Genomic DNA, 14,007 nt, shown 5'->3' with positions numbered 1-14,007 from the left:
TATGGTACGAGATCAGGTGAGGTCGTCAAGACCGTCTAATTTAACAGTAGTATGTATGGTACGAGATCAGATGAGGTCGTCAAGACTGTCTAATTTAACAGTAGTATGTATGGTACGAGATCAGGTGAGGTCGTCAAGACTGTCTAATTTAACAGTAGTATGTATGGTACGAGATCAGATGAGGTCGTCAAGACTGTCTAATTTAACAGTAGTATGTATGGTACGAGATCAGGTGAGGTCGTCAAGACTGTCTAATTTAACAGTAGTATGTATGGTACGAGATCAGAATCAAGATAGTTGTCACAAAGTCACTGATGTACGTCAAAATGCTACAAACCCAAAACGGTATCAGCAATTACATACCATTATCGATGGTGTTATTTATGGTAACCGTTTAATTCCCCATACTGAGCAGTGATAATATGGCATACAAAATAGTCATGAACTAGATCTGAAATCTGGACTGACTTTCCACATTTAGCATCAAAGTAACTTATAATAAAACTACCTTCACCGCAATGCTTTTTGGCAGAATATTGATGAGCATAAGTAGTAAGTTTAATGCTTTTGACATCTGAGACTAAGTAAATAGAATACAATATGTTTTTTAGTTTAATGCTTATCATAGTCTTCTTTTAGATAGTTCATCTTTGATTCTTCATTTCTTGAACATCGACCTTTACTTATATGGAGATAGTTTAGCTTCCAGTACCACATCCAATAGTATGAGTTAAATATATCGAGAGTAAAATAGTTTAATCTTCTCGCTGTTCACATCGTCAAAAAACATAAAACACTTAAACTTAAAGATACTCCACCGCCGACAGAGCATAAATGATATTCACCATTTGAACAATAATTGGTGTTTAATCGTGTATATATATGCATAATTAACAGAAAAAAATGATATAAAATAATTTCCTTCGCCTTTGATGCATGCGCAATCAGTACTGTATTCCATATAGGATACAGTGGCACGGATTTTTTTCGGGATGCAATTAATTATTTTTTTTATATTTTTAACTTGAAGTAAAATTAGAAGCTTAAACTTTTCAATGGTGGTAATGGTCTAAAGTAAGTAACTTTTGTAACCGAAGAAAACTACTAAATCGTCTGCTCCTGTTTTTAATAGTGAAAAAATACCATTTGTCAGCGGTGGAGCATCTTTAAGCTTAACATAATAACGAAAAAACCGGTTGAACTGGAAAAAGAAAAAATATATCAAAATGAGGTAAGAATCATAAATCATTAAACTTGATCATTTCACGTGCTTTTAAAGAATTAATGACTTCATTAGAACTTGACCCTTTCACGTGCTTTTGAAGAATTAATGACTTCATAAGAACTTGACCCTTTCACGTGCTTTTGAAGAATTAATGACTTCATAAGAACTTGACCCTTTCACGTGCTTTTGAGGAATTAATGACGTAACTAGGACTGATATACCACCAAACTGATGACGATACCCGTCGTTAAGCCTGTAGAGTAACAAAGAAACACTTAACGAGGCTCATATTCACCAGAAAATCCATTCGTTATATCATGTTGAGTTGCCAAGAAACCAAATATTAAGTTATATAGATCAATGTTGTCAAATCATTTGTTTTCTGTTATGAAATGTCAGAAAGGCTTACTTTTCATCATAACATTGCTCCCTTTTCATGCGGCTAAATAATATTTTGTTGACGATCACCTTCATCAGTGAAGTGATTTATATTGGTGTTTTCAGCACCCTTCGTAACAATATACAATGATGTATATGTCTGGGTCAGTGTGAAACATTATTCATTGACAGTGATAGCAAACAAGATATATAAAGTCGGAATGATATAATGAAATATATTTGAAGCAGAGATATCTTAAAAGGGATTGCCTTCGAAGTTGCTATCTATTCGAACGTAATAATTGCACTTAGGTAGACACATCCTTTGAAGGGATATCCCCACCCGCGCGAAGGATTTTGACTGATCAGCACGAGACGTGTTCGAGTTCTAGTCAGCCAACTCTTACATGATGATTTTTATATTACAAATGTAACTTTTTCATGATATTAAAAAATATGGTCCTACTCCCATAGATGTTCCGGAATATATACCTGAAATTAAAAAAAACCAAAACATTCCCATGGTTATGGCGCAATAAAATGAAATTATGATTTCCCAAATCCGTGTTCAAGTTCTGTCTCCCATATCACCCACAGGATCAATTAATTACTGCTTTGAGCTTTGGATCATTGGGAAATATATTTGTCCTTAGGATGCGTGAATGCAATTTTGTATGTTTGAGGAAGGTATGATTTTTTCCCTACACAGAAAAGGGAATTAAGGATCATGAGATAATTTGTGCATTTAGTTTTGAAAATGGATTCATGCAACATCTGAGCACATTATTATGACCATTCCAGTGATTTGTAGGTACAGTCCATAGAACTACCAGCGATTCATCTTTGAAAATAGGTTATAACAGTCACTACAGCTGTTGATCACACATCTAATTATTTGACAACGCTATCTACGTCACAAGTAATTGTTTCTGACGTTAAGTACACGTAATTTGTATCATTAGGTATACTATTCACAACACTATTTTGTCCACTCTACCCTGATTTACAGAAATAGTGTGACAAAGTGACAACACGGGCACAAAACTAATTAAGACTTTCGTGTTAGGTTCAAGTAACGTTACAGTACGTCCCTATTAATCGCTGCTTCCTAATTTCGTTACATTCGGACCAGTGGTTATTGACCAGTCCATTCACCATTGGACGATAGGAAGGGATGTTAGGTGCAAGTAGACTGATACATTGCTTTGTAAATGGCTTTATAGAGTGGGTGACCACATCTGAATTAGCTTTTCAGGACAATTTATTGGAAATTGCCTAGACCATAAGAGGATGGAAGTGTAAAACAATATTTGTCATGCAAATCACAAATAAATGATATAGCATGCATACCAATAGAACGATGCTATTACCATTACTCTCTGTATTCCTACACTTAAGGTGTTATATGAAGAGTTTTGTTCTTGCTCTGACGAGTCTGCCTCGCACATCGTCGACCAAAACTATTTTGGCGAGACTTTTTTTATCGATTTTTGTTTACCTCATCTAACGTCATAACGAGGTCTGTACTGTAGAATTTGATATACTTTGTTACACTTACAGAAGCAAATTTATTCAATTCATTTTAGAAGATTTCCCTTACAAACAATAAGCTATTTTTCAATTTAAGATTTCTAGAACCATTTACACGTGAAAGGTTTGATGTAATTTATTTCTAATGTGCAAATATAACAATAATGACATAACCATGATTAGGCCAACATGTATTGGGGGTTTCTTTATCAAGAAGAATTACAAAACTAACTATTTATGTCATTTGTGATATCTAATTCATTCAACCATGAAATTTGATAATGGAATGGTCTAGTCTTTAGTCAAGAAGAGTTTTTATGTGTCTTTCGGGTGAGGTGAATAAGTTCAGGCCTTTCACGAAGATAGTTTGTTTCAACTTATTAAAAAGTATTTGTCTCATTGATAGAGAAATTATTGTTTAAATTTAAAGAGATTTTTGCGTTAAAATTTAATATAAAAAAGGTTCATTTACACTATATGAGGTCCGTGTGTTTTTTGTCCTTGTGTCCCTTGTATAACTTTATTATTATCCTTTTACCTTCTTTAAAACATAACCGGGTTTTAAATTTAATTAAAATGTCATTAAGCTAGCGAAACACCTGATTTAGATTCTCAGCGCATAATTTTATTTTTGGCAGCGTGTATTCGATTTTCGTTTACTCTATCACAAAGACTGGTTAATCTGGTTTTTTTTTCATTTGCGTTACTTCGAAATGTGAATGGCTCTTGTGGTTGCCCCTAGGCCTATACGACCTTTTCTTTATAGATCTGTCTTGTACACTGACGATCTATGCCAAATAGTCAGTAAAGATCTTTTGTGTGTATAGGACACTTTAAGCATCACTCCACATTACCTCAAAGCTAGATTTATATTCATTACTCTGAACATATTGTTGTAGTTTCTTAATAAAATCATACTATCCATACGTTTCTTGGAACCGTATTGGCAGTCTCAAATATAGTTGCTGATGCTGGCGATCAATTCGTTTTTGGTTGGCAATGCAAAGTCAGCAGAAATTCTCGTGCTGATTCTGGTTTTTTAAAAGCTTTGACCTCTAAACGTCGATGAAAAAATACAATTTAAAATGTTTTTACTTCTTCTTAACGATTTGGTTAATGCTTAATGTTCTTCGTTTATTTATTACATAAGTCTGGACGGACTGGTTGGTGGATACCTAAATTAAGGAAACTCCATTTAAACTTAAAATGTTTTTAATCAATGTATTATTTGTATTCATGCATTAAGTTCCCAAAAAATCAAACAGCCATTGGACGGCACTTAACAGAAATTAGTTAGATCTCAAAAAACAGATTGTAGTAATTATAACACTGGTTTAATGTGGAGTAACATCCTTTAAATGGCAGTAATGGCGTCATTACGAAGCAGATTAAGTGTTATACGAGGCAGGCTTAATCAGAACGGGCATCTTAGTCATAAGATATTTACAAAAAAAATGCTGAACAAGAAATAAAGACCATCATAATCTTCATCTCATGCATATTTTAGTTTGGAATAAATGCACTTTGAAATGCATATTAGATTGATAACTGATTATTCAAGTAACTGTATAATTATAGTTATTTCAATTATTTTAGATATTCGATTTCGCTCTATATCAAGGGCATGAATAATCTTTTAGCTTGACTCAAAATTTTTGTGAGATGCTCCCTCGATGTGATCTTCGCTAAGTGTAACATTTTAGAAGACATCGACTTTATTCTGTTGTTACAAGAGGGGATATTTACGATTATTTGTATGATTTGCCATTGATATTTCTATACATTTATGCAAGGCGATATTAATCCATTGGAATCCTCAAATAAACATGGCTACTAGCACATCTAAGATGTAAAATGTTCATACAATGTGGCAGATACATAAAGATATTACAGTGCACTTTCATGGCTTTTTCGCCATTTGATTGCACTATGATTGACGACTGTAGAGCACTATTACCACACTAATCGGTTTAGGGCTATTGGCAGCTAGATTATGGTGTATGTCCAGCTTGGAATACTAAGGATCACAGCATCACAGGAACTAATTATGATACCATGATACCACCCTCCTTCATATCCAAGAAGGTTGTTCAGTAGAACCTTTTTCCTTAACACTTTAACTTACGGGCTGATTCTTTTTAACAAATTAGCGATATGTTATTTGGTGACATTTTGGTATCAGGAAATCAACTAACGCGATCGATAAAACATTTTAATTTAGAAATTTAAAATGAAATGCAATGAAAATGTTTGCATGTTGAACAAAACTAGCAATTACGTTTCAACTTGCATAACGATAGTTATGTTCATGATACCTGAACAGAAATCCGTAAACAGGCGTAAAATATAAAGAAGATATAGATATGAACGGACACTCCTGAAAAAAAACACGTGAAGGTGACATAGAACCAGGAGCTTCACATGTGTAAGCGTTTACCGTTTCATCGATAACTGCTGTAATACATATACATGTCTAGACCAGCCAAGAACGGATAAAGGAAAAAATTCCTGCGAAAACGGAGAAACGACAATAGAAGCATGAGGCACATTACAACATCGCATCATGAATGCAAACGTACAAAAGGGAAATTATGTCAAGGACAAAACAATTAAATCACCATCACTCACCTGAATCACTCAGACCTTTCTCATATCGCAAAAGACACATTCGATAGGGATCAAGATGTCAGGATAAAATAATGCAATCATCAATCATCTGAATCCCTCACAGCTGTGTGTGCATGTACTCTGTCAGAATTAACGTCTTTCACGAAAACCGTGATCATTAGAAACACACCCTCGATATCAAATGAAAACCCCTATGGGGTGGTGATTGAGATAGGTTACTATCTTGAAATGAACAACAAATGGGAAATTGAAGTCAAAACATCAGTCTTGTCGAAGGACTTAGGTGTAAGTTGTAGCTGTTGGTATCACTGCAAGTAAAGCGGTTAATTTTAAAGAGCAATCATCATGGAGTTCCAATGGGTACATTAGATACATATGATTGATAAAGTATTGATGTTAAAAGACAAACTAGTCAATTTTATTAATTGTGATTATGCATATATTGAAGATAAAAAGACGTTTGCCGGTTGCTTCTCTAGAAATCTAGACCACTATGACGATGAATTCTCTTAGCTGTCAATAGTCATTTTGATGACCAGACAACGCAGGTAACGAACAAACCAAGATCAGGTGCTTTTGGTAAGATTTTGTTTATCTGAAAATATCGTTATTTGAAGATAACACGTATACTAAGTGAAATCGAATGTCTTTTCAAGGAATCTAATGATTTTTTAAAAGTTGACGAAGTTGAATTTTTTTTGCAGGTAGTCTAACCACTGGGAAAGCAGGCTGTCTGATGGAAGGTCTCGTCACCAAACACCACACAGGCATTCTCAACCAGAAAGTCCATCATGTTTACAATTTAATATAATTTGTATTGTCGAGTGTTCACAGTGTATGATTTCGAAACACTTAAAAATAAACTTTCGTCAAGCGTTAGATATTGGAGCTCTTCCAATCAGGACCTGCGTCATGATCTAATCGAAGTTTAATTAAAATCTTTCCAAGAAATCCCTTATTCAAACAAGCATTAAAACATTCATTATCTGAACCAATCACCCTATAATATAATGAGAAGCCCGTTGATTATAGAAGCATGCTGGTATTCTTTACTATTAATAAAACAGACACAATGAAAAACCTCCATGTCATTGGTTTTAAAATCAACTTGGTATATTCACAAAGTGCATGCTAATAATAAAAAAGACAAAATCAAATATGATTTAGAAATTCAACGAACCTGATGGTATTTTGGTAAACAATGCACGTATAAAATACTGACAGAAATAGATGAAGCTATTACAAATCGTTATATTATACGGCTTGACACTAGATTTAATTTCGGTTTGCACCTTTTCAATCTGGATAAAACCCGTGCCAGTGGCTGTAAAGCCATTTTCATAATAGGAAAGCCGTATAATTACGTTTTGATTGACACACAGTCCAATTGATTTCGGCATTATTTCTTTCTTTACGTTCGTAGAATACTGTGGACTGGATGGCAAAATCCCTCGCTATCCCTTTCCATAACAACATCACAGCGATTGATACGCTTTACTTATGACAAGAAACCATTCCATTCTGCGAAACGAAGACTGATGAGAAGAATGATGGAAAATATTGCATTGAAATGTCAACATTTCCTGAAACAATATTACACCAATACAGATTGATAAAATTACAAAAATGTAGGTCGCAAGAGGTTTCACTTTGTACTTTCGAAGGCATATATTAGCCATATGGCTTACCTCCAAGTAGTGGAATGGAACTATTGATTCATCGAATGTTGTTTGATGAATGCTGATACCGAACTAATTTTTCTATCTAATATTCTTTGACTTTTATTGTTAGAAATGCAATTTAAGTTTGAAATAACTGCACTTCTGACATTTCTCGCACCGGTGACCATAATGTGATTTAGTTTGATCAGCACACTCAATGCAAACATCACAATCCTGCATGTATCTCTGTGATGTATATATTCTTAGCAGTGCACCAAGAGGAATCCATTGCGATACATCAGAGTTACTTCCCTTTGGACGGAGTAAAACGAAGGGAGGTAACTCTGATAGACAACAATAAGAAAAACCTTACCCGGCCACAACAAACTGAACTGATAAAGGTTGAATCACCTTTACTATCTTAATATCTAAAGCGTTTGGAAAGCTGTGTAACGTTGCCATCAAATCCAAGAATAAGCTTTAGATTACTGATAACACTTAATTTTATTTCATTATGTTCTATCTAATAAAATGTGAATAATTGAAGTTTGCTCTTAAGGTAAGGCATTCGAATTGTACCTGCTATCCCCAATGCATGATATCGTAAAAGACGATTAAATTTGGAATATTTTTCCTCTTCCAAACTAATTGTCTTTTTCCTGACTTATATGATCTTAACTCTTCATAGGACGATGCAATTTGAATTGAAGACATGTTTACACTTCTGTTAAACTTTTTTCATGCAAGGCCTTATCTGAGTATTCCATCAAATTATCATCCTACAGGATAGCAAAAAGAACAGGAAAATCAATTAACTTTTCAACTCCTCTGTTTGGTTACAGAAAAAAGTTTTCTGACACAATTTATTTGTTTTTTGCATTTTTAACAAATTGATGTTTTTGATCGAAAGTGAAAACAACAGAATATTTGCTTTCTACTCATGCACTTAATGTCATGACAGAAAGGTATGTATGACACTATTGATACAGTATCTGGTGGTAAGTTTACCTGACTGTAGATGAGAAACAACAATGGTGATTACCAAGGTATAAAGGTAGAGGTAAGGTTTTGGAATAAACACGAGAAAATATTTTGAAATATTTTTAAACAACACCTTTCTCCATTAGCTCTCAAGATGCCATGATCCCTCTGCACATACTATTATTTGATCCCATACGGATCAGTTTGACGTAGTTTTACCTGATTGGTATGGTGAACAGAAAGGATGTTGTAGATTATGCGATTTTATGTCATTAAAATTATGTGATCTTTGAATGATAATTTATTACATATGTTGACCTTGGCAATGAAAAGTAATTTAAGTTTGGTTTGGAGGTATGTGAACAGTTCATTGTTTATGAATGGAGGACGCGCGATGCCCGAAGGACGATATATAATGACAAATGATCATTTAATGGGGTAATTTGAGAAACTTCATCTGAGGTGATGTCAGATAATATCTGTTGTAAATAAACACAATAAGAAAATATAATTCAGACAGAAATCTTTATTTCCTTAGAACACAGCAACACATGGGTGAGTGATGTTTCAGGAAGCTTATATCGTATATAGAAAGCTATGACTTCTCTTGTTTAATGAATTGTTCTGGTTTACACTTGTAAGAAGCCACCAGTAAAATACTCATAGCTGTCTTACTAATGAATAAAGAACAATGGAATGGGAAGGAACAAACTTAAACAGAAATGAAACAAAGTAAATCCCAAACAAAACAATAATACAACAATTAATCAAAACGAGATATATAAGTCAAAAACTGAGTTAAGTCATAAATTTTCATATAAGTTACATAAGGAGAAAAAACTTTCATTTTAACTTAAATCTGCACTTTTTTGTTTCGAGAAATCGAGGTCAGACCAATAGATGACCTAATTAACAAGAGTTGATATAGCAAAATTCAGTCAAATATGTCTGTAAAGAACATCGAATGGACAAAGAAAACTGGTCATTATAGACAAGTGGTCTTTATACACAGGTCAGATTATGTTGAAATTGACCATTTGGGATCTAAAAATTAGTCTTTAAAAGCAGGTGGTCGTTACAGGGGGATGGTCTCTAAGGCAGGTTTGATTGTAAATCAATTAGTTGGAAGGAACATAGGAAAAACGATAAACGGTATTTATAAAATACATTCATATTAAGTTTCACAACTAAACATTGACAAATCTGAGGTAAGTTATCGGCAAAAAAAAGTTAATGATGGTATCAACAATTAATCTTTGCTTAATTTCTGGTATCAACGCGAGGGTGAATATCATGATCTACATAAAAGCATAAATGCAGTAGGGGAGAGATCACCGGGTGTATCTAAGACTACTGAGCATATTTGATTTCCTGAGTAGTCCCCATGGCGGACATAACTGATGAAATGTCAAATTATATATGGCGGACATAACTGTATAAATATGAACTATTCTCTTTGGACAGTATTACGCTGCTCCAACAGCCAATCAGAAGAGGCGTTATATTATGACGACATATTTTCAAACCAATAGATTTACCTGTTGCGAACGCATAATCATTTGTTACTTTCAGGCTCTTTCGCATGAATCATATACTTCATAATATACTTAATATACTTCATACTAATAAAGCGACTGTGAAATTACGCAGTATATAGTACATTCACATTTAATGCTGCGATCAATTCACATCACACAAGCAATGTACATTTACACGTTCAATGTAGATAAAATAAAACACATTTTCTTCACTCATTTTTTTTTTTTACTTTAAACTGTTTAGCACCCTTCACAGATGTATGCAAAACCTTTTCATTTGAGTAAGCTATCAACAGTTTTAATGCACTTGCACTGCAATTAAAACATTAACTAAACTGTAACAGGGGAAAGTTGTAGTGGTCAATCTGGTTTTCAAACCTGGGGCCATACAAATACATTTATTATTCCATTAATTGAGCTACTTCATCAACAATGAAGGACCAAACTCAAAAATGTATTCCTCCTTTATCGAAGTCATTAAAGACAAACGAGCCATATAGAGCTCAATATCGAAAGGGGGTCATATTTCTGTCGTGATATTTAATTATTGAATATGTCATATAGTAAAACTAAAGGTTATATGTGTGACAACATATGTGAGTGGTACTTTGATCCTTTGTTGCAAATTAAACTAGTCAAATGAGGGAACACTGTATGGCTTTGAAGTTGGCCATCGCCCTGTCTCAGAATATTTATAGGAAGTCTCTGCAGGTATGTGATTGGTCAGGTGGTTTCACCTGAAATGCCTTCAGTTTAACTTTGATGCAGTCCAGGGATGGGTATCACGAAAATGCTAGTAACCACAGGAGTATTAAGGATGGCTCCTGGTTAATAAGTCGGGCTCTTATTTTGTAACAAAAGAAGAAACAAATATAACGGCTGGACTATGGTTCCAACCAGGGATCTTTCGAACATTAGACGAATGATCTACCAATTTATCTACTTCCTCACCAGTGAACGATTCAGTCCATTGTCGTTACAATGAAATTACGTCGTTACATATTGCAGAGTTGTCTGCCCTTGCGAAAAGGTATCGATTGTGATGTCGTTATTTCACGAGCAAAAATTAAGTCGTTTTCACTGAATTATATGACATGACGTGTCACTCACAAAATGGCGACGTAACAATGAATATCTAACGGTAAGGGCAGATAACTCTGTACTATGCAAATACCGAATGATTAAAGGGTTTAAAGAGATTAGATATATACCGCTTTAATTTACGGTGATTAAAATTATCGTTGGACATCGAGACTGAATTATGGCGCAATAAATACTATGGATTTAATTAAACCTCCTGAAGACGAAAAAAATATTTACATCGACGAAATGGACCTTACTGATAAGAAGACCTTCTTCGAAGATTAAAGAAGCTCTATGAGAGATCCTGTAGAATTATATTAAGTAAACCAGGATGATTATCATTGAACCTTTTCATAAGACTAAAGGGATGTGATGTCATGATACATGAAATTTAGTACACTTTTAACGTACACTTTGTGATAGGCTCATACTTTGTCGGCTTTGGAATTCTGTAATTTTATTCCATTGCTGTCTTTGAAGAAGCGATCGGTCTGCAAACCCCTGGGAGAAGGCGTGCGACATTGATATGACGTCACTGTCATCGTGGTGTCATTACCAATCGAATTCCTTCTACTGCAACCGTTCGACTTCCGGTATGACGCCATAGCAAATGAATTCTTGTAGTCTAAACTTTTCATGTCTTTGCCATGAAAGCAACATTTTGAGTTAATACACACAACAAGACTATGGCGAAACTTTGAATTCATCCAAAAATAGATCACTGGATTGACACCGGAGTTACTGAACGCCAACCAATGAGCAGACAGCCACATCATATGGACATAACCAGCGTCGAATATAGATTGGTCAAGGTCTCCCACGATGGTGATCACGTGTAGCGGTAACCATGACAACAGATACGCGACCACAACAACCACTATCATCTTGATTGTCTGAAAAAAATAAAGTCAATTAATTAACTTTTTAGCACAAAGATTTTAGTATCGTATTTATAGCTAATTCAAAAAGCAAATATTTCAATAAAACAATAAAAATTAATTAAATATTTACATCACATCAACACTTACGTCAAAATTGATAAGTCGTGCTTTCCATAATGTATATGATAAGCATATTGTTTAAGACAAACATAATGAGCTTTGTGTATTGTTCTTAAACCAAAAGATTGGCGGTTTATTGTCGATTTGTGTATTTTTGTTTTTGGAAAAAAAGAGCCGTTGTTTGTTGCAGCTTTGGTATTAATTGTTCTAAATGAATGACGACCTTAAGTTATCAGCTTTGTGTAACTTTACCTTCTTTTTTGACGAGGCTTGTCTTTCATCTCGTGCTGTGATGGCTTCACCAGGTGTTCGCTTTATCCATATAAGGACACCGATATGGATATATGTGACTGCGATGACGATGAGAGGCATAAAGTACTGGAGGACCATGATAAACACCCCATAGACACTACGGACGAAGTCGTCGGGCCATGTCTCCACACATAATCCTTTGGATCCAGGCTCATATTCCATGTATTCGATGTGCGAGTAAATAAAGGTCGGACAAGAAATAACGCAAGATACAATACATATACAAGTCACAAGTATCCTTGCCCGACATTTTGTCAAGAGGCGTGGCTTCAAAGGCTTGGTCGCAACGTGGTACATGTCACAAGTCATGGCAACCAACATGAATGACCTTAGTAACACACTGCTGGTTTGCATAAACATCATGATTGGACATAGGAAACTCCAAAATGGCCAATAGTGGAAAAATAGATTACTTAGTATAGAAAAGGGAACACACAAAAGAGTCATCATGATGTCAGTTATTGCAAGACTGACGATGAAGAAGTTTGTCACAGTCCGAAAGCTTTGAATCTTGAAATTTGTATAACAAATCATGCTATTTCCATATAGTACCACCATGCACGTAACTGCGTACAATCCGAGCAGTATAAACTGGAAAACTTCCGGGATGCCGTAGTTATCGGGTCCCGTGGACCCATCATTAGAGGAATTCATATTCACACTTTTGTTAACAATATAACTTGGTTCCATAATTGTCTCCATTATCCTTCTATTGGAAAACCTTTTTACTTGCTGCTGTTAATTCGCGTTTTCACGTGCTAGACACAATATACACCGTTATGTTCAACACGTTCAGAGATATGAAATATTTCTAATGAAACACATATTTTTTTACTATCGAATCGTCTCACAACATGGACTGTGTCACACCAGAAGGAGACATTCATTCCAGGAATACTCAGAAGGAAGAATAGTGAATAAGGTCCAAGATATGGTTATTGTCCGTATAGAGTAACTGGATCCTTTATCTATTTCTTTGGAGTCTGAAACAAAGCAAAATATATTAAAATGTATATATTAACAACTTCATAAACAATACACGTCTAAAAAACCTCGATGGGTGAATTAACGACAGTACTAATACCATTCGGCCTTAAAAGTTTCCTTCATGTATAGTTTTTGTGGAACATGCGCAAAACTGGCTGCACGAGAAGAATTTAACATTTTTAATCCCACAAACAACTGCGTTTGCAATGAATACTATATCCTCTGTCTCAACAAATATTAGACGTTCAAAGACTGTGTGCGCATGTTTCTTGTGATTGATTTATCACCGTTGAAGTGTGACAACCGTAGCATACATCATCACCTACACTTCAGATAGGTTACAGTATACCATCACCTACACTTCAGATAGGTTACAGTATAAACACCATTAAAGGAAACTTCTTGAAACATACTGGAATACACTATCTAACCCCTTACATTAGGGATGGCAATACTATTTTTTAGCAAATACAGATTGAAAAAGTTTGAAATTTGCTCTGATTATCAGCAGTAACCTTAACGTCTTGCACCTACATGTGTACCTAAGGGTAAAGATGAAGAGGATATATGCAATACACCATTCGGTGTAGTACACCTTCAATGCTATTCGTTGAACGTCATTGCAGCTGCAGTTCTCATCGTGCAGGTACAGTATCTTATATATTTCTAGCATAGCAAATCTG

General features: G+C 34.7%; 1 protein-coding gene across 1 annotated transcript; it reads right to left on the bottom strand.

The window, feature by feature from the left end:
- Positions 1–9,828: 9,828 nt before the first annotated feature.
- Positions 9,829–13,306, bottom strand: LOC138323643 (RYamide receptor-like). Its single transcript, XM_069268395.1, has 2 exons — positions 12,278–13,306; positions 9,829–11,917 (listed from the first exon to the last, which is right to left on the bottom strand). Exons 1-2 carry the CDS (start codon positions 13,037–13,039, stop codon positions 11,450–11,452), a joined length of 1,230 nt encoding a protein of 409 aa, XP_069124496.1. The 5' UTR covers positions 13,040–13,306; the 3' UTR covers positions 9,829–11,449.
- Between the last annotated feature and the right edge of the window lie 701 nt (positions 13,307–14,007).

The sequence above is a fragment of the Argopecten irradians genome, chromosome 5, assembly GCF_041381155.1.
Source record: "Argopecten irradians isolate NY chromosome 5, Ai_NY, whole genome shotgun sequence".
Taxonomy (NCBI): Eukaryota; Metazoa; Mollusca; class Bivalvia; order Pectinida; family Pectinidae; genus Argopecten; species Argopecten irradians.
This window is presented reverse-complemented; position numbering and strand designations above follow the sequence as displayed.

Bases quoted from the DNA above. Each gene is read 5' to 3' on its own strand.
- LOC138323643 (XM_069268395.1), bottom strand. From the start codon at position 13,039: ATGGAGACAATTATGGAACCAAGTTATATTGTTAACAAAAGTGTGAAT. The intron at 11,918-12,277 runs GTAAAGTTACAC...TATTTTTTTCAG, and splicing joins AAGCCTCGTCAAAAAAGAAG to ACAATCAAGATGATAGTGGT.